This window comes from Taeniopygia guttata, chromosome 7 (assembly GCF_048771995.1).
Source record: "Taeniopygia guttata chromosome 7, bTaeGut7.mat, whole genome shotgun sequence".
Taxonomy (NCBI): domain Eukaryota; kingdom Metazoa; phylum Chordata; class Aves; order Passeriformes; family Estrildidae; genus Taeniopygia; species Taeniopygia guttata.
Window position 1 is genome coordinate 33,716,270 of NC_133032.1, and position 21,193 is coordinate 33,737,462.

At 47.5% G+C, this 21,193-nt stretch overlaps 1 protein-coding gene across 4 annotated transcripts; it reads left to right on the forward strand.

Annotated features, from left to right (window-relative positions):
• Positions 1–7,709: 7,709 nt before the first annotated feature.
• Positions 7,710–19,672, forward strand: LOC100230949 (carnosine N-methyltransferase 2). Of its 4 annotated transcripts, none has more exons than XM_030278111.4 (8): positions 7,710–7,845; positions 11,163–11,224; positions 12,833–12,971; positions 14,477–14,529; positions 17,582–17,689; positions 17,797–17,927; positions 18,235–18,328; positions 19,317–19,672. In XM_030278111.4, the coding sequence occupies exons 2-8, from the start codon at positions 11,179–11,181 to the stop codon at positions 19,670–19,672; spliced, it is 927 nt and encodes a 308-aa protein (XP_030133971.4). In that variant the 5' UTR covers positions 7,710–7,845; positions 11,163–11,178. The 4 variants fall into 4 exon arrangements, with proteins under 4 accessions (XP_030133971.4, XP_072787827.1, XP_072787826.1 ...); XM_072931726.1 differs by having other exon boundaries at positions 7,746–7,845; positions 10,669–11,224; XM_072931725.1 differs by lacking the exon at positions 7,710–7,845 and adding an exon at positions 7,891–9,179.
• The last annotated feature ends 1,521 nt before the right edge of the window (positions 19,673–21,193 follow it).

The following is a 21,193-nucleotide window of genomic DNA, read 5'->3' on the forward strand; positions in this document are numbered from 1 at the left end:
GTCATTGGACAGAAAGCAAATCATGGCAAACAGTATTTGAGCAGCAGTGTAAGCCTCACACACACCTAAACCCCGGCTAAAGATGAAATCGTGGTGGTGACTGGGAGACCCCAGGCTGGGTCATGCTGAGCTGTCCAAGGTTCTCTCACTGTGTTTTAGCTTCAGGATGCTCAAACACAGTGTAAAATGGGGCAGGGCTGGACACAAGCTCCAGGTTTATGGACCAGGATTGTGTACAACAACAAGACACAGGCTTTGCCCATTTTTCTGGGAGCCCTGGGGCTGGTGAAGGGCAGCTGAGGATGGGTGCCAAGGGAGGTTTGGCTCTGGTCTGAGGAGCTGCCTGTCCTCCATCACCTGCACATCAGGGACAAAGGGCCCTGGCTGCTAAAAGCCTTTTGGGGAAAAGAGGGGAAAAGAGCTGTTTTGTATCTTCCCTTGGAAATCCAGTGTTATCGATTGCACAGCAGCAGGAAGAGCTCCCCAGGGCCTCCCCTGGGCAGGGAGGTGTAGGGCAGGTGTGATGATGCCACTGTTTTCATGCTCTGGGCTGGGTGAGAAACTTGGCAAATTGCCTCTTTGCTGGCTCTGGTGAGGTCTGTGAGAGCTTCTGCTCTTCTGTCATTGTAATCAGCTTCCTTCTTTGCATAATGTTTTGATGAGTCAAAATTGCCTGGTGTGTTAAAACAAATGATCTCTGCACACAGCGATAACTATCTGCATAATTGCTGTTAATCACTGCTGAATCCTCTGTGAATCTCTGTAACACAGCCCCTGTCTTGGCTGTACACACCAATGGTTTGGGTGCACATACCCTGTGCAAAATAATGCTCCCCATGTCCAAAAAGCAAAATCAAATGCTGAAAGGCTTTGCAAGTGAGATTTTATGGTCTTGTGCCCAATCTTTGGATAGATGCAGAATCACAGTCAGTGTTATATTCTGTTTACTCACTTTGAATATATTATTAAGTGTTTATTGGTACCAAAAGAGCATAATTAAATAGCATGTCAACTGCAGATCAACACTATATTGATGAGGGTTTGTGGCACAGGAGATGTGTGAATTTTATTAACATTGTCATTTCCAGTCCCCAGCATCATAAAGGACTTGGACATTTCCCATTACAGTTGCAGATCCACCTTAACATTATAAAGCAATCATAGTGTGGGAAATTAGATATAAACTGAAAAATAATTAAAGGCCTGGTGACAACTTGATAACACTGAATAATTGAAGTGCTGGTGACAAATCCTGAATTCTAATTTTCTCCCTGTAGCTGATGCTAGTAATCAAGATCAAAAGTATCTTTGTTGCTTTAGGAAAGCTCTCTCACATTTGTACTACATAAGGAGGGGAAGGTTTGCTAACAGCTCGGAATCCCAGATGGGAATGTGCCAGAGCTGACCAAGCTTCTTCCCTCCTTACTCTTTGGAAAAGCATAAAAGGAGCTCCTGCAGGAGATACCTCCAGGAGTCTCTGCAATGTTGTTCAGGACACACCCTGGGGAATATGTGAGTTTAAGCAATGCAGGACATTCACTCTGGGGAAATGTCCACCCCAAGGAGGCCAAACATGAGACCTGCAGAGACTGCAGGGGCTTGGCCAGGATGAGCATGGTGACACAAGCCATGGAGTGTGGCTCAGCTCAGAGAGGTCCAGCTCTCACCAGAGCTGCTTCATTTCCTTTTGTTCCCTGGGGTTTTTGAAGCAATTGTGGTCCTGACACATTGAGGTTAATTAAACACTTGGTGCTGGTCCTCTGTGACTCCTCACACCTGCCTGGAGCTGTGGGTCAGCCCCTGCCTCAGCAGTCAGACCCTTTCAGGGGTAACTGGCTAAAATCTGGCTGGGGGGAAAGGAAATGAGATTCTGTAGCCACCTGAGAGAGCAAAGATAGATGGGGGAGCTGGGGCCACCAGGACCTGTCATCACCTCGGTGGCCATGAAGGACTTTGTGCAATAAAAATTAAAATTGCTGCAATGATGACTTAAACAGCATCCTTGTCTGAAAAGATATTAAGTACCTTAATGTTGTCCAGGGCTCATGCTGCCCACTCTCACCTGTGGCTGCTGGGGCTGATCCTGCACCCCTCTACTGCCAAGGTCACCCCAGGACAGTGGCAGCAGCCTGCAGGGATGGCTCTGCTCTGTGCTGCAGGTGTGGTGTCCACCCCCACTGCATCTCTGCAGATTGCAGGGAGAAGCCCATCAGAAATTGGTCGTAGCTGGTGGGGAGCAAACAGCACGGAGAAGATCCTTTTATTTTAGTCAGGATTCAGATAAACATAAACAAACTGCTCAGGTGTGTTACAACAGCACACAGCTTAGAAATTGGACAACATCCAGTGCTTTACAAGGTGACAGAAGGTTGCCTGTGCTTAATGCTTGCAGTAAAAATCCCCTTTTTTTCTTGAATATCCTATATATGTATGCACATGAACACAAACAATTTCAAAATTACCTCTTTGTTCTCTACACTGAAACTAGTCATTAATGTACTTTTTTTTTTGTCTGATAAAACCATATGATAATATTTTGGCATAACTTAAAAGCCTCATTTAAATAAAGCTGTTGGAGGCTATAAGTCACCATCGCCAGAGGCATTAAAAGATGTGGTGCTTGGGGACATGGTTTAATTGTCTGGCAGTGCTGGGTTAGCCACTGGAATTGATGATCTTGAAGTTTTTTTTCAGCCAGAACCATTCAGTGATGCTCTGACTCCAAAGAGGTGAAAAGCCAAGCGTGTCCCTGTTTGCTGCTGGCTGTGTGTGACTCCAAGGCAGCACAGAGCCTGTGCCCTCCCTCAGCAGGGCTCCTTCCCTGCACCTCCTGCCCTGGCACTGGTCTGTGCATGTTTATTGATCACTTATTGAACTGAATTTGGCAGTGTATGGGAGTGGGGATCATTTACAGCACAGTGAAGGGCATTTTGGCTCTGGTTGCACATTTCAGACTGGAGGCAAGTGCCTTATCTCCTCCTTTATCTCATCCACTTCTGATCCCTTGTCAGTTATTTTGACATCCTTTGTATCCCACCTGACCCCTCATTTGGAAGCTCTTTGAATCAGGTTTGGATTTGCTGTTCAGTGTTCATTTGGCATTGCAGCAGAAATCAAACTAATTAACAAACAGAAGGAGAAAGTGTTTCTGTGGGACTGGGACACTAGAGGATGCTTGGGGAGAGGCAGCACACCCAACACACAACTACCCTCCCAAAACCCAGGAGATTTTGGGATGAAATGAGGCACAGACTTTGCTTCAAGGGACCGATAATCTCTGTGAGCAAATGCAAGAGCTGTTGGGAGGCAGGGAGGAAAAGAAAAAAGGTTTTGATGAGGTCTTGCAGCAGAAACCAACTCCTCTGCATGGCATCCCATCTTCTCCAGCAGAACTATGCCCACATTTAATAAGTCTGTTAAATATTCCTGTGATTTAAGCAGCCTTGCCAAGAGCTGCTGCTGGAGCAGGTGGGACAGGGGATGCAGGAGGCACACGAGGCCATGCCCTCAGCAGGGTGAGGATGTGCCAGCCCTGGGCACACTGCACGTGGTGTCAGTGCCTCGTGGCACTCCCTGCTGCATTTTGGGGATACCCACAATGCCAGGGGGAGCTTGGCTCCAGGAGAACCAGCAGCAGCTGGAGAGGAGGGGGGACAGATCCTGCACATCATCCTGTGGCCCTCCCCAGGCTGCAAAGCCAAGGGCAGGATGGAGGTGCATTTTTCAGACAGGGTTTTCCCAAGGCTTGGCTCTGCTGCCTCTGCAAGGGCTGAGCAGCACAGCAGCAGATTGTAGAGGGACACAGGGCCCTGTAACTCTATCAGCTTTGATCAATTTTTCAGTTGAGTTGGGAATACACTGGAGAGCGTGTCAGCGTGCTTTATGGAGGGCTGCAAGTGCCTACCATGGCTAATCCATAAAATGGGTTCCTGGAAAATAGACATTTTGTTGTCACCATGAGGAGACTGCTAAGCAGTGAGGAAAAGGCACAAAGAGGAGTAGCAGGAGTCTGCAGTGCCTGCTGGAGCTGCTGGGAGTGCCCTGGCAGGGATGGTGGGCAGCCCGAGGTGTCCCCAGCCAGGGAGTGTGGGGACATGGCCCTGCTGCCATCCCAGTGCTCCTTCAGCCCTCACCCTGCAACCTCCTCACCCTCTGGCCCAGGAAAAGCCACTGCCCTTCTGTTCGTGCTTAATGAAGTAGAACAATCTGGTTTTAGCAATTAGTGGAGATGCAGCTGAAAACACCGAACAGTCCCCAGTGCTTCTGTTCTCCAACCCTTAAGACACTGATTGCCATGAACTGGCAGCATTAGCTCCATATTTTGAGCATATGGAGTAGGAAAGACACTTATTTTGGTACTATTTTAATTGATCTCCCACTTTTCTGAATTGATTGCTATGATATAGGATTAATTTGCTTTCAGGGCATTTACCAGAGACTTTTTTTCAGACTCCCGAAGACATCCTGACACCCACTTGCCCTCCCTGCCAACCACTGAATTTTCAATTCATGAAATTGCTCTGAAATTAATCAATTTTTGGATTTCTTTCAAAGTGTTTTCTGTGGTTTGAAGCCTGGAGTGCATTTTGGATACCTTAGCATCCTCTAAAAGCTGGAATTTTGCTGTTAAATATTCGCTAGAACAGATTTTTTCCCCCATTTCATCTGACTTTAGGAGCTGGGAATCAATATAAGCACCAAGTATCCTGACACTTGAGATAAAATAGTAAGAGTGGGTGCTCATTGCAGAAGGCCAAGGTGACTGGAGGTCAGAGCTGACAATTTCTGTAGGACTGGGGCCCTCCTCACTCCCACAGCATTTCTGATGCATTGCACAGACTCCTGCAGCCTAAATGTGCTCCTGGGGCACCTCTGTGGAGTGCTCCTGCCCTGCAGAGCAGGGCTGATCCTGCCTTTGCCTCTGCCAAACCAATTCTCCTGATTTCGTCTTGCTTATTCTTAGGACAACTGTGGATTTCAAAAGAGGAGAAACAAAGAAAGAAAAAATTACCCAGAGGTTTGACTACTGAGCCCAAGGAAATCTCCTGGCTTTTACCCACCGTAACTGCTCCAAAGTATGGACATTTTCAGAGATTACCAGTTTGCTGAATGCCATTTTCTCCCCTGTGTTCAATCTCAAGTGCCTTTTCTTTCCACAGCCTATAAAAGAAGACTAATCCACAAACTGAAAGGCAAACCTTTTACTCTTCCTAAGCCTTGGTGCAGGGAATAATATTCAGCAAGAAGCAATCGCACCGCAACTACTGCCTGAGGCCTGATCCCTGCAGGATGAGAACACAGAGAGTGATAAGTTTCCAAATGACCTCTGTCAGCTCCTAAAGAGAAAAAGGAAAGACAACAGCAGCCCCTGTGAGTGGGAAAGGCCAGTTCGAGCTCAAGGTGATGGGATCGAGGCATAGCAGAGAGCAGAAAAGTGTCCTTGCATCCCCATCTAGTGGCTTTTGGAAAAATAAATCTGTGGTGCCTGGCTGGGACATGCTCTCCTGCAATCTGCTGGATGACAGAGATGCTAAACTCGATTTGCCAAAGCTGCTGCATTTGATCTGTTTTCGTAAATGCTCCTCAGGGTTTGAGAGATGCAGAACCTATCGCCAATGGAAAAGAAGCTTTGACCCAGCTGTCAAAGGAGAGTGAATTTAGCTGGGGTTTCTCTTTCTAAGTCTGTGAAAGGTGAGCATCCCCCACTGGGCTCATGCCCACTCTCCCACTGCTTCTCTCTGCTTACCCACGGAAATGTGGCTCATCAGCCTATGTACATTCTGAGATATTCCAATTTTGTAACACATTTTTGCCTGGCAGAGTGGCTTTTCCTGGAATGATTTGGCTGCTCAGAACATTCAGATCCCCTCAGTTCAGATGTGGTGTGATGGCTGGACTCAGCCTTGCTTTAACAGCAGGTGAGTAAAAATAATCTAAATTCTGATCCTTAATTTCCTGTCAATTCATCCTCTTGAACCACAAAAACCTCTCAGGGACCAGTCTCCAGCCTTACTATTTGCACTGCTAACTTTGAGCTAGGGACAAAATCTCTTTTGTTGGCAATTACACATGTTTTGGTACAGCAGGATTTGCAAGTACCCCTGTTTTGGAGTGCAGTTCCCATTGGATGTGTTTAATCCTGCTCATATTGGACTCCCAGCACATGCTACTGGCAGCAGCACAGGTACAGCCAGAGAAATTTAAATTCCAAGTGTGTTTTCATGGCTGAAGACATGTGAGTTTTTAGGGGTAAAAGGCACGTTTTACCATATCTGTCTTTGCTCTCAGAGCCATTCTTTTTTGAATGGATGGGTTGAAGAGCAAAGCTGGTCTTCACCTTGAATCAAAGAGCCTTTTTTGCAGGCAGCCACATCGGACTTTCCCTCTGCCCTCACCTTGGCTCTGTAATTACAACTACATGAGTTAGGACAGTTAAGTCAAACAGGTTGAAAAGGGTCATTTTAAAAGGTCTGGAAGAGCTGTACCAGGATCCAGGCTTTTAAAAAGACAGAGGAAAAGCTGTGTAAAAAAACCAAACCAAAACAAACCAAACTAAAACAAAACCCAACAAAAAACTCCAAGACATAGATACTTCAGGTTTCTTGGGAGGTTGAACATGTCTGGAGCTCAGCAGCAGTGAGGGCTGCTGCCCCCAGAGAGGGATGAGTTCTGCTTCTGCAGTGCCTTTTTTTTTCTATATTTATCAGAAATTATGTTCTTTTTCCCATAGGAAAATGTCCTATATAAACATATTTTTAAAAATACCATTGCTCAACCTCCAAAATCCACTACTGCCCAGGATTAAAGGATTAAAGGAAAACAAAATTTTTTCCCTTAATGAGAAATCTTGTTGTTAACTATCAGGAAAATGGGTGCTACAAAATTGCTGGTTATCCTTCTCTGTACCAGTATTTGCTTGATGGAGAATAACATGTTTGCATGAAATATTTCACCTAGGAGAGTACAGAAACTACAGTACTTGAGAAGATTAGTCTAGAAAATGGAAAGTATCTAACTGATGAAAACATTTTTATTAAAACAGGAAACTGCTACAGAAGAGCTTTGCTCACAAGAAAATCAGAATTACATTACCTGAGCTTTAGGTGGATTTGGAAAATTCTCAAAAAACAAAGCAGTAAACATGGAGTCATACACTGGTTTGGGTTGGAAGGGACCTTAAAAACCATTTAGTCCTAAATCTTCTGCCATCAACACTCTAAAAATGCCAAGGACCTTCCTTACAACCATCTGATTGCTATTTAGAAGGTAAATTCATTGAAATTTGATGTCAGTACCCAGGCTTTCCTGCCTGGAGGTGCAGGTACAAGCTTGTTGTGGTGGGCTGATAGAACGAGAGGGGCTCAGGGCCATGGGCAGCCCCAGCCTCAGCCAGGCTTGTCCCGGGAGAGAGGATGACCTATTTCTGCAGGATCAGCCCAAAAGTGACCTCTGGAGCTGCAGAGGAGCAAACACAGCCGCTTTGTTTTCCTCTCCTTGCAGCCCAGCTCTGCTTCAGCCATCCTCTCGCTGACCAAAAATCAGCTTTTCCAGCTCGCAGGAAAACAGGGTTCTGAGCGGATTGAGTCACGAGCTGGCCAGAAGGACCGCAAACAGGGCTGGCAGAGGGCACATCCTGCAAAGGCAGGCCTGCCAGCCCCGCAGCTGCCCACAATGTCCCGTTGTTCCCAGCCCTGCAGAACAAAGGCTGCTGTTGGAAGCTAACACCGGCTCGGGCCGGGGGGGCACAGGGACACGGGAGGGGGAGCAGCGCCCCGTGGATGTACAAGGAGGCTCCCAAGGTTTGCAGCTCCAGGCTGCTGGAGGTTTCTCAACAGCTCCGGGCAGGTATGGCTTCCTGCAGGGTGCCCACCCCTGGTTTTGGGATGGGGGGTTGAGGGCTGGCTTAGCTGGTGTCATAGTGAGGACATGAGGCTGGGATGCTCCATGGTTGGTGTCTGGGATGGCATCTCTGGTGGGACTGCTGAGGGGCTGAATGAACTGATGTAAGATCACTGCCCAGGTGGTCACACGGCAGCAGGAGCCAAAGGTGCACTTGAGACCTAGCAAAGAGGTTCTGGTCTTCCCTCACCTGGAATATATTGAATGTTTTGTTGAAGAGTAGCAATGCGGTTGTTTCTGGCTTAATCTGCTGCTGTGGACCTCCCTTGAGGTGGGTAACTTAAATCCATCTGGAAGCCAAATCTAGTGCAAACCAAGGCAGGTCACTTAGATGGTGAAGCATCTCCACCTGGTCTAGGGGATCTATGAAGGACAGGAAGTTTTCTGGGGATCTCAGTAAGGTGGGAGGTTTTATCTGCTCAATCTGTTCTACCCATTGTCTTCACTGAATGGAAGTGATGAGGATTCTACCCACCAGTGGACCGCACTTGGAAGTATAAAGTCTTTAAATCCTTTCTTTTTTACATTCGTGTTATTAGATTTTAGGCAAAAGAAGCACCAGTCCTGTGGGTGAGGGTAGGGGAAAAATCCAGAGGCAAGTGCGGGGAGCACCCAGGATTTTCTGTATTTCAAACAGTGACCACTGCACCTTCGTGGGGACCTCTAGCCACCTCTCCCCTATGCCCTGAAATGTTTCTTTGCTTTCTAATCCCTGTGGCTTAGCAAGCAGAGCGAGAGCAGGCTGGGCTCGCTGCCCTGTCCTGGCAGGGTAGGGGATGCCAGGCTGGAGGTTCTGCCGCTATGCCCCATTTCCCCCTGAGTCACAGACGGAAAAATCGCTTGCTCAGGTCTGCGGGCAGCCAAGGAACTCTTCCGATCCCTGGGGAAGGCAGGGATCACCCAGCGCATCCCCGTCCATCCCACAGCAGCGCGGCCAGGATGCGGGAAAGCGTTCCCTGCTGCCCAGGAAGGCGGGACGAGGCTCGCAGCACATGAGAAAGCGGGGACAGCCCCGGTCTGCCGCTGCCACTCAGGCTCCGAGGGCTGGCAATGCCCAGCGCTCCCTTTGCACTCCCCGCCCGCCCGAGCGGGGCCGGCGGGACGCGCTGAGCTCCGGCTCCGGGCTGGAGGGGACCCGCTGCCGGCTCCGGGCTGGAGGGGACCCGCTGCCGGCTCCGGGCTGGAGGGGACCCGCTGCCGGCTCCGGGCTGGAGGGGACCCGCAGGAGCACCGGGATCCGTGTCCCACCCCGCGATGGAGCCGGGCCCGCAGCTGAAGGGGTACGCGGGCTTTGGCAGGGGAGGGAGGGATGGATGCTGCTTCGGTCCTTCCCCTCCTGCTGTCTCCGTGCCCCTGTCCTGCGAAGCTAAGGGGGAGAACTTTAGCCCCTCCACAGCCCAAGTTCAGGAATAATTAAGTTTATGAGTTATGAAGATATTATTGCAAACTGTCTTCGTAGAGAAAACTTTTTCAGCATAAAATTTTTAGCATCACCTAAAGTTCTAGTGTGACTTCCCTGCGGCTGCTGTCCATGTTGCACCCAGCTTTGCTCATGGAGGGAAGAGGTTTAACCTTGCAAGCTAAATCTTAGCTGGGAGCTGTGGCAACCACGGCATCCTGCTCCCTGGCAGTCCCTGCCTCAGTCCTGCTGTTGGCTTGGGCAGGACCAGCCCAAAATGCTATTTGCAAATTTTAGAATCTGGTCTGGATTTTAACCAGATTTTAGAGGAAGGCTGTTTGTTCCTGTTTCACCTTCCCAGCAACAAGTGTTAATCAGTCTCAGATTCTAACCCCTGCCAGGAGAAAAGGCAAAAGTGTCAGTGGAAGAGATCTTGGCATCATTTGTGCTGGTGAATGCTTGTGCTGAAGTCTGTCCAGGTCTCCTGGCAGGTCTCGTGGCATGGCTGGAAACACTTGACCTGTCAGAAATGGAATTCATGTCCAAAGCTGTACCTCCCTGCACAGGAAAAGCCATGCTACCCTGCAGCATTTTAGTGGGAGATTTGCTCTGAAAAGCACCTTGCAGGGTTCACCCAGCTGAGGGGACAAAATAACCCTCTGGGGGTTTTGATGGGCAGAGATGGAAGAGATTGGAGGGTTGAGTGGAAATTGGAGGGACTGGCCTGCAGCCAAGCTGGAGATTATGGAGGTGGGCTGAGCTCTGGCTTCTTCTGAGAGGTCTTTCCTGGGGAGAGGTGAGGTCAAGGTGGTGGAAGAGAGACCTTTGACATGCCCCATGGACGTGAGTTACACGACTTTGGCACTGAACTCAGATGAAATCAGCTGCTCTTGCAGGACTCTGGAAGTGCCCCAGGGTTTCTGAGACTTCCAGGACCTCCCAGTATTTTCTTGCCTTCCTTGATCCAAGCAGTGCAGTATTTGCATGTGGACACATCCTTGTCACATGGCCAGCATGGTCCCTATACATTTGTATCTCAAAGCCCCACTACAAACTCCCTTCTTTAGTGTTACACCTCCTGCCTTGTTTTTTCCTTCATTTGGGATTTTTTTCCTTGGCAGAGGAGACTGTTGGGCTGGGGTCTGCTATGTCAGACTGCTTGCCCTGAGGCGTTTTCTAACAGCAAAGCCTTGGTGTGTCTAAACACATTGCACAGGATATCACCCCTCAGACTTGCTGTGCATCTCAATACTGAAATGTGGTTACCCAGGAGGGGACTCTTCCCTTTGCACAGACAGCCTCATCCCAAGCCTGTCTTTGCAGAAGTGAGGTCCTTGCTCCAATCTAAATGCATCCCTTTCTTTTTCCAGTGGCACCTCACCCCTGTTTTATGTATGAGGCGCATTGTCCAAGGAAAATGAAGAAAGGAAAATGTCAGTCTGATGCCTTCAGTTGCAATGACTGCTTAATGGTTCTGCAGAACTCCCACAGCACATCTCAAACACTGGAGCAGTGGCCAGTTGTGGATGCCCCATCCCTGGAAGTGTCCAAGGCCAGCTTGGACGGGGCTTGGAGAAACCTGGGATAGTGGGAGGTGTCCCTGCCCATGGCAGGTGATTGGAACAAGATGAGCTTTGAGGTCCTTTCCAACCCAAACTGTTCTATTGACTCTAGGATTTTATGGCTATGATCAGCTACAAAGGAATTTTGGCTTTCTCTAGTAAAAAAGAACAAAATAAATTACAGATTAGCAGCAGGGGAAAGTTTGTCCTGGAGCATCGTCCCTTTGTTCTGCCTTTTCAGTGCAGCTTCAAGAAAGCATACAGGTTCTTCAAATAACTGAAGTGCTATACTTTCCTTACAGGAATAGTTTCCCCAGCATGAACTTTGAAGCAGAGATTCTGACAACACCACACGATAATTCAGGTATTTGGGAGAAAAAAAAGAAGAAAATAAATTAAAGTAAAATTCCCACTCAGATTGCTATCACTACAAACATGTTTTAATTATTTTGGAGTTAGAGATTGCTAAAAAATAAAAAAGACAAAGAAACAGGATGGTAAACTGACTGCAATTCAGGTGATTTCAGGTTTATGTTAAGGTAGAGTTCAAAGTGTTGAGGATAGATATTGATGTCTTTACCTCCAATAGGGCTGGACCAGGAACACAGCTGCCAAAGACATGGTTTTGGAAACAGCAGAGGTATTCAATTTGAGATTGCAGTGTCCTGAGACATACATGGTTCTCTTATTAGTGGTGATAAAAATGCAACTCTTTGAAAGGCAAAAATGAGGATGAATATATTCTGCCAAGTCCTGTCCTTCATCCTCATTTAATTTAAGAGGAATAGCTGATTTTTTTCCCCACTGAATGATGCACTGATCTCGCAGGTGGAGGCTGCACAGTCAGTGCCTTCCTAGTGCAGCATAGACCCAGCCCAGCAGGGCATCTTCTCTTAGTCCTGCCATTGCTCCTCAGCCCTGAGCAGCTGGCCAGGGCCTGAAAGGTGGCTGTGCTCAGGTGGGGGTGGGCTCTTTCTCCAGGCAGCACTGACAGAACCAGAGGACAGAGTCTCAAGCTGTGTCAAGGAAAATACAGGCTGGATGTTAAGAAAAAGTGTTTCACAGAAAGAGTGATAAAGTTCTGGAATGATCTGCCTGGGGAGGTGGTGGAGTCACTATCCCTGGATGTGTTTAAAAAAATCTGGATGTGGCAGTGAGTGCCAGGGTTTATTGAGGTGTTGGGTCTGGGTTGGACTCAATGATCTTGAAGGTCTCTTCCAACCTGGTGATTCTGTGAATTCTGTGAACACTGTGAACTGCCCTGTCATTAGGATGGGGCAGCAGGAAAGGGAGACTTTGCAATAACTGCTTGGAACCCCTTGAGTATGTCTGGGTTTTGGGTCAGAGGGAGAGACCTTGGTGCCAGCCACCCACATTTCAACATGAGCCCATCCAGGTGAAATGTTTTGCCATCAGTTGCCCTCCTGGCCATGAGCAGCAGGTCCCAGCAGGGAATTTCCCTCCCTGGCAGCCCATTTCAGTCCCGTGCTGTGAGAGTCACAAATGAGATGCACAGGATGGACTATTTTTGCTTCAGCTGCAGGTGGCAGGGTTTGTGCTGCATCACCCCTCCTGGGAAGTGTGCCAAGAGCTGCCCACCTTGGTCACACTGTCCAGCATGGGCACCAGAGATGGCCACAGGTTTGGACCCACAGTGTCATCCCTTCACCTTTTCCTTAATCCTCCAGAAAACCCCTCCAGTTCCATCCCTTGCAAACAGTGCCCCACATCTGGCTAAACAGTTTGGAGACATTTTCTTGTAATGATGAGTCACTTAGCAGACATGTTGAAGGGTGCCCAAGAATAATTTTTGAACCCTGAGTGTGAACAGGTTGGAAAGTGCATCCCCTGCATTGTTTTCCCAGATCCCTGGCTCCTGTTGGGTTAGGTTGGGTTTCTCCCATGAGGTAAGTGCTTTGGCCCTTCACAAGCCTCAAAGCCTCTAACATGCTATCCATGATTGTTTCCCAAGAGCTCTACATGATCCCTTCCATGAGAAGCCTCACAGCTGAGGAGTATGTGGAGGCCTTTAAGTCATTCTTGGACCACTCAACAGAGCACCAGTGCATGGATGAGTTCAACAAGACTCAAATGCCCAACATCATGGCTGGGTAAGGAGCCCTTCCCCCAAGGTGGGACAGCCATCTGTTATCCTGGGAGTTAGCAAAAACTTTTAAGGATTTTTTGGGGCAGGAATGAAATTTAAATGCTTTTCAGTTTTAAGTCTCCTACTAGTGGTTTTTAGGATATTCTGTTTAATGACTCCAGAATATGTGTTGTTTCAATTAATACACTGTGCTGCCTCTCAGCTTATGCTAAGGAAAGACTCAAAACCTCCTTCTCATGTCCATCTCTTTTCATTGGCTGATTTTTTGGGGATTAAAGTTGGGGTTTTTGGTGGTTTGTTTTTTCTTTTTCTGAAAGAAAGCTCTCTTGTGCTCTCTCCCTGCTTTTGGGAATTCATCACATCCATCCAAACAGAAACACATCTCTAATTCTCTCCTAGTGGCTAATTTGTGGTTTTCCCAATCCCCTAAGAGCTTCTTATTTCTATCCTAAGTCGATTTGCATTGCTTAAGTACCAAATGATAATCAGTTTTGTAAAGTATTGATGTAATATCTTAAGGCTGGATAACTGCAGACAGCTTCAGAACAGCCTGGATCCAAAGCACAAGAAAGTCCTTTCAAATCTGGGTAATTTTTGGATGTTATAGGAACTGTATTTTTCTCCATTGTGAAAAAATGTTTAGGCAGGCAAATTTTTATTCTACAGATCAGATATATATAAAATAAACAACAACAACAAATTATTATGATATAATAATATTGTATTATTATAATAAATAATGTTAAGAAATTTTAATTGTGAATTTAAATCATGAACAACATTGTGGCTTTCTCTGATGCTGATTTTGGATTTGTCAAAGGGATAAGGTCCCTGGACTTGCTCACACCCTTCAGGACTTGCTGCTCATCCCACTCCTGTGGAATCATTACTGTGGTGCCTCCTGAGACAGTGTTTGGGAAACTCAATCCCTCAGCTGTTATTAAATATTTTGCTAGGAAGCACGTGACTGGAGTCTTTTAATAAGCATTTCTTCTAAGGTAAAAATTATTGACGATTCAGACCCTCCTCCCAATTTCAATCTAAGATTAATGTTGATAAGAGATGATTTCCAGTCACCTGGATAGCCTAATGGTTTTGCTTTTTCTGGGTATTTATACTCAATATTCCCTCCTGAGGGTGCTGAGGTTTTCTCCAGCTCACCTTGTCCCTGCTTCCCCAGCAGTGCCATCCCAGACAGGTACAGCCCCTTTGCCTTGGGCTTCCCAGAGGTTTGGTTTTTTTTTTTTTGCCATCCACAGCCTGAAGAAATCTCCTTGGCAAAGGGTGAGAAACTCTGCATTGTGGTCCTTTGAAATATGAGCTGGTGGATCTGGGCAGGCTCCTGTCATGCTGGTTATCACCAGGCTCAGAAGGGATGATCAAATTTCTCTTCCAATTCATGTGCATAACAGGAAAATTTCCAGGCTGACATGTCATCCAAGAGTTAAGAATGAAAACATGAAGTGGTGTGACACAGTGTGGCTAAGTCATGTGTATTTATCCTTTCAGTCTGGGCGCTGGAAAATCAACCCTCAACGTTCTGGGAGTTGGGAGTGGCACAGGTGAGGAGTGTGGGGATGGGGCACGGGGGGACCTGTGGGGAGAGGAAGGAGATACTGGAAAATTGGGCAATGAGATTAATGACAGCATTTCCCACTGAAGCAGAAGGGCAGAAGGAAGAGTAAGAGGAATGCTCCTTCCCTTCCTTCCCTCCTCATATCCCTTCTGAAACACTGCTGCTCAGATCTTTCTGAGAAATGTGTGATTTTAGCTTAATTTCTGCCTCTTGGTGACTCTCACCTGACTTATTTGCCTCAAAGCAAGGACTCCTCCTTCTGGTTGGTACAAGAGCATCTACAAACTTTGTTGGAGAGAATTAGAGACATTGGAGAAGTCCTTTCCACCCCAAATCCTGCCTTAGACTATCCCCCTTGAAGGGATGTCTCTTTTGCTTTGCTTTTCGGGATCCCAGAGGCCAAGGCTGGGCAGTGCCCTGCTCTCAGTAGTGCAAAACCACCTGGCCAAAACCATTAGCTTTGCATCAGCTTTTTCAAGACATGTTTCTTTGTTACTGCTGTGTTTTTACCCAGTGATAAGTAGGCTTTAACTGCAAATGATATTTTTCCCCAGAGAGAAAACGATCCTTTGGAAAAATAGCTTTAAAGTTGTTCTAAATGCATTTGCGTTAAAAAAAAACCAAAATAACAAAACAAAAAAGTGGTGAAACTGCCAACTTTGCTCCTAGGGAAACTGGGAGAAAATAAAGAGTAGAGAAAAGAAGCAGTGGTTTGATTTGTCAGAGTTTACTTCTGCTTTGAAAAGTATTTTCAGCTGAATTTTAAGTGCTAATACTTTCTAATGAAAGCATTTTCCTCACTTTTTTTTGGTTTTGTTTTCCTGAGTAAGAGAAAATTAGCATTTGATTGTTTTCCCCAACTGGGAATATGTTGGAGCATATGAGAAACCAAGCAGGAAGAAATGATTCAGCTCTCAATTACCCTCTATTTTCATTAAGTAATATAAAACAGAAATTCTGACTCCACAAAAGCACAGGGGGGAAATGAACTTTTAGCATCGTCCTTAATTTTCCTTATGTCCTTTTCAGAGGAGGTTTTAATGGGAAAATAAACCCTCTAAAATGTCCTGTTTCCTGGGTGAGTGCCCCTCACAGATGCCAGGACAGGGGTGCAGACCTGCACTCCCCCAACTTGCCCATGTCTGCAAGGACTGAGCTTTGGGGCTGGGCATGGAGTGAGCTGGGATGGCACCAAGTAAAAGGTTATATCTGATCCCTGACCTTTTCAGAGGTGGACTCTGGTTTCACAGAGCCCCCAGAATTAGTTTAGTTGATGAAAATATTAATGAGGATTAGTAGCTGACTCCACATCCTGAAAGTCTCTGTTGTGGTCCAAATCACGTTTTCTCACTCGCCCCATGTTTTCTCATGGCTGGTTGAACTCTAAGCTGGAACTTTCCAGTTGCAGAGAGGTTCCAGTCCTGTCCCAGCCTTGCTGTGGTCAGTGCTGGAGGGTTGTTGCTGGCAGGGCCAGCTGCAGCAGAGAAATTCCTGCCCTGGAGTGCTGTTATTTTACTGCTTGTTTTTACAGACACACTGGTTGAAGATGTTATTACCTGCTGTTACAAACACTGGATTAAGGAATTTTACAGAGGTGGAGTGAAAAAAACCTCCAAACCTAAGCAGCTTTTAAGAGAACCTGCTGTTGATGCACCCATTTGCCCCCATCAGTGGCTCCAGGGCACAGGGCAGTGATGCTCTTCCTCTGGCCCTGCCCCAAAGCTGCAGGCAGCTCTAAGGGCTGGTGCTCCCCAAACCAGGCACTTAGACACTGGCATCTAGGGTTGTCACAAATGATTCAGCTGCTTGCTATTGAGATCTTCCTTCCTGTCAGCAGTATTTGTCCCTGTACCTTCAATGGATGCAGCCACAGACTCCTCCCTTGAGCCTTTGGCTGGCCCTGCCCTGCTGCCACTGCCTTCCTCACGGGCCTGGGGTATTTTTTTCTCTCATTTCAAAAGACTCCTCCTCCCTCGGATGTCCCTGTAGTGCTGGCATGGCTGATATTTCCTTCCTTGAAGTCTGTGTACTGCAGCACCTGCCAAGGATGGCAGCTCTTCCTGTGGTTGGCACATCAGCTGAAAGAGCAGGGAGGATGCAGGATCTCCTATCAAGACCTCCCCGTGTGACATTTGCAAGGCCAGGGCTATTTTTAGGCCCCTAAAAGCTATATAATATATATTTATAAAAATAAAACTATTTTTAGACCATCAGCTACAGATAGGATTTTTGCAGAGGTCTCATCAAGGTGGTCACATCTGCTGTTTATTTACATAGTTTGAAGTGTTCCAGGGGGACTCATACACTTGGCATTTCTGGGAAATAAGGAGCATGACCTGTATCACCTCAGAGAGGCTGGAAATTTCCTAGAACAGGAGGACAGACTTCTGCTTGTTCCTCCAGAGCTTACACAGCAGCACAGGAGCACCAAGAGCTAAATTTGCAGGGCACTTCCACACAAATGTGTGTGTCTACCTGTATTTCCAAGATAGCCATCAGTTATTTGATGCCCTGGGCTGAGGCCATGTGGACAATCCCCAAAGAGGGAGGATCCAGGATACTGCGTGTCAGTGGGTCTTTTCTCTTGTGATGCAGTTCCCCAGGTCTTGGGGCTGTGTCACTGCAGCCACCGTGTCCCTGTGACAGCCCCAAAGCCATGGGCCACCCCATGCAGCTCTGTCAGCTGCCTCCCAGCACCCAGTCAGACTTTGTGGGGTTGTTGAAAACGAATGTTTCATGGTTATTTTTGTGAACAGTGAGTTGTGATTCCTTTGGCCTGTCTGTCCCACGACCCAGGGTATTGCCATTAGCAGGTTTCTGTGCTGCTGTTTGTCTCTCCTCTGTACCCCTCTGTCAGCTTGAGCACTACAATACCATGGTGAGAGTATCACCAGGCTGTGCCACCACACGAGCCACAAAGCAGAACATGCCTCACTTCTGCTGGGGGATTTCCTGGCAGGAGTGGTGGCTGGTGCACTGGCATCCTTCCATTGCATTTACCTGCTTTCTAAAGTAGTGAATTTGTGTTTATTGAATAGGTGAACAGGATTTGAAAATGATCAGAATACTGCAGGCTGTGCACCCAGGGGTCTTTATTGACAATGAGATTGTGGAGCCCAACCCACAGCATGTGGCAGCTTACAAAGGTAAGGCTACACCTGCTGCCTGACTTATAGCAAGGACCATCCATTTGAATGCTGAGGTTTTATGCTATTTTATGAAATTCAGGGTTTTCTTCTGCTTTTTGAAACAGAGCTGGTGAATCAAGCTCCAGACCTGCAGAATGTTTCTTTTATTTGGCATCAGCTCACTTCCTTGGAGTATGAACAGCAGGTGAAGGAGAGAGGCACACATAAGAAATTTGACTTCATCCATATGATCCAGGTAATGGACATTTCTTTAACACGGGGCTATAGGATTTAACTACCCCCTTCAGTTCTGCTGTGTGTGTGAATTTATGACCAGAGCTGAGCACTGCTCTCCCATAGCAATTCTGCAGAAGCTCTACAAACACCAAAGCTGGCAATGCTCAGTGCTGTGAGGTGTCCCTAAATGGGCATGTGGAATCAGGAAAGTCTGGGAAGCATCTGGAACAGAATTTAAAACACCTCTAAAAGAAAGGGTTTAAGCCTTTGGAGGGTCATTGCGCTGTGGAGGAGGAATAATGGCTGTGTGTCACTGTCTCTTCTAGATGCTGTACCGTGTGGAGGATATTCCCAGTACTATCAAGTTTTTCCACAGCTGCCTTGACCATCATGGTAAACTCCTGATCATAATTTTATCAGGTAAGGGAGACCTTGTATTTTTTTTGCTCCATTGCTGGAGTTTTGAAGGTCTTTGGTGTTTGAGAGCCACAAATATTTATCTGGGGATGTCAGTGCTGCTTATTCTGTAGTAAATAACTTTTAAAAATGCTGGATTTCATATGAAGAATGCAATCTTTGGCTTAGCCTTGAGCCCCAGTGTCTGATGGGGCCACTTAGGCACAGCCTTTGTGCTCTTGCTTCCCTGCTTATGGAATTGATGTAGTAGAGAGAAGTGTGGCTGTCCATGAATGAGGGTCCATCCTTCCTCATGGTGAAATCAGCACTGGAAAAACACAACCTGAGCTCTGGGTGGCCTCATCCTTAGGGCTCTTACCTTTGTACAGCAATGACCCAGAGCCCAGAAGGACAGCAGGTGCTGCTGAGAGCTGCAGGCTTTACGGCAGGTCAGGAGAAAAGAGGCACAGCATGATGGCACTTCTTAAAAGAATAGAGTGTTTCCTCCCTTGTGCCATTCATGAATCCCTGGCTCACAGTGTGGTGGAAAAGCACAAATTCCCATGTTCCCCACAAAATCTGCCTCTCACATTGTCTCTAGGCTGTTTCCCTTGCTGTCTGGGGTTGATTTTGTGGTATGTATTGTTTAATGAGCACTTATAATTGAGGTTTGATGTGTAAAAACATCTGCACTGCTTTGGCCAAGGGACAGTTAAGAGGTAGCACAGGATGTTCAGGCTCAGCACATTGGTACCTCTATGTGCACCCTTCCTTCTGGGCAAATTCAGGAGACATCTCCTAGGAGTTTCCTTTAAACAGGGCAGTTTTGGAGGGAGGGCTGAGGGAAACCAGGGTTTTACAAGGTGCAGATATTTATAAGTAGTCTTGAGTAAGGGTAAAGCTCTCCTCCTGCCCCATCAGCGAGGGAGCTTTCCCAGCTCATTTCACAGTTGATTAGCTGGTGTTGGCCGCCTTGGCTTTGCCAAAGTAACCTGCCCTGGTGTCCCGGTAGACAGCAGCGGCTGGGCCAGCCTGTGGAAGAAGCACAGGGACTGCCTGCCCGCCACCGACAGCGGCCACTACGTCACCTGCAGCGGCATCACGGAGGTGCTGCGGGGGCTGGGGGTGCAGCACCGTGTCTACGAGCTCCCGTCGGGCTGGGACATCACCGAGTGCTTCGTCGAGGGCGACGCGGTCGGCGGCCGCATGATGGATTTCCTGACCGGGACGAAAAACTTCCTGGGCACGGCCCCGCCGGCGCTGCGGCGGCGGCTGCAGGAGGCTCTGTGCCAGCCCGAGTGCAGCAGCACCAGGGACGGCAGGGTCATCTTCAGCAACAACCTCAGCATGATCGTGGTGGAGTCCTAGAGCCCGCGGCCTACCGGGACCGGTTTGTTAGCGCCATGCGGCCTGCCAAGACCGGTTTGTTAACGCCATGCGGCCTACCGGGACCGGTTTGTTAACGCCATGCGGCCTGCCGGGACCTGTTTGTTAGCACCGTGCAGCCTGCCAGGACCGGTTTGTTAGCACCGTGCGGCCTGCCAGGACCGTTTGTTAGCACTGTGCGGCCTGCCAGGACTGGTTTGTTAATGCCGTGCGGCCTGACGGGACTGGTTTTTTAGCACCGTGCATCCTGCCGGAGCTTTCGCTGGCACTTCCACCTGTGGTGTATCCGTGTGTTTGCGCACCCATGGATGAGTCTGCGTGGCCTGGGCAGCTGGCAGGAGGTGGCAGCCCCTGTGCTGGCCAGTCACAGACCCGCTGCTGCCATGTGTGCCAGTGGTGCCTTCTGTCCCATCTGGGTCGCCAGAAACTGATGCCTTGTGAAGGCTGACCTAGAGCAGAGACTAGACAGAGTTAAAGAATAAAGTAGGGATTTATTAGAAGGCCGCAATGGATGGGCAGCACAAGAGCCCAGCCAGGGCTACACGCAAGGTGGACCCAAAATGGTCACAAAATGGATGATCAGTCAAGGGGTTTCACACTTTTATAAGTTTTGGTCCATCTGCATATTAATTGTTCAATTATAGCTTTTGGTTATGAAGTCCCACCCTTCTTGTTTTTCTCTCTTCAGTCCACATAGTTTATGCTCTTGGGCCTGAGATGTGGATCATTTGTCCTTGGTCCCCAGCTAGAGAAGGTCTGCCTACTCTATGAAGAGGGCTCACCATCCCCTAATATGAAGATCAAAAGTACAGACTAAAGCAGCACAGAATCTGAAAAATATAAAAGTTAAAACCTGAGGCATCACCAGAAAAAAAACAACAATATGTTCCTGCTGCTTTGCATCCAGGTAATGTCACTGCACCCAGGCCTGAGCAGTAAGTTGCTCTGCACTAGGCTATTTTATGGGGTTTTATTGGCATAGACATTTACTGTCCCAAGTCTCTCAGTGTCTCACAATATAGACAAGTCTTAAAAATTTATCAGCCTTTTTGTTTGGAGAATATTTTGGAGCCCAGGATGATACTTGCCCTGTGCTCTTTCAGGCAGACATTAATTTTGTTACTTTCTTACTACTGTTTGTCTCCATATAAAATAAAAAAGTCACATCTGGTTCTGCACACATGATATTATAGAAAATGAAGAGCAAAGAGGTCATTGAGTTAAAACCAAAAAAATATGCAAAGTACCATTTTATGGAGGCATTAAGGGTTTCTTGTAAGTGAGAAAGATGAGCCTGAAGATGTGTAAAAGCTGGGAGAGAGCTGCAGCTTGTCCTTGTGCTGCAGTCCTGGGAGGCAGCTTGGCTGTCTCGGAGCAGCATTGCTGCAGCATAGCAAAACAGCACCAACAGCACTAAAATGTGGTGTATGTGGTTAAAATGTTAATATATGTAGGTTAAGACTGTTTCCCAAGGGCCCTGAGTTGTTCAGAGGGCTGCAGGAG

Bases quoted from the DNA above. Each gene is read 5' to 3' on its own strand.
- LOC100230949 (XM_072931725.1), top strand. From the start codon at position 9,154: ATGGAGCCGGGCCCGCAGCTGAAGGG. The intron at 9,180-11,162 runs GTACGCGGGCTT...CTTTCCTTACAG, and splicing joins CCGGGCCCGCAGCTGAAGGG to GAATAGTTTCCCCAGCATGA. The intron at 12,972-14,476 runs GTAAGGAGCCCT...TTATCCTTTCAG, and splicing joins ATGCCCAACATCATGGCTGG to TCTGGGCGCTGGAAAATCAA.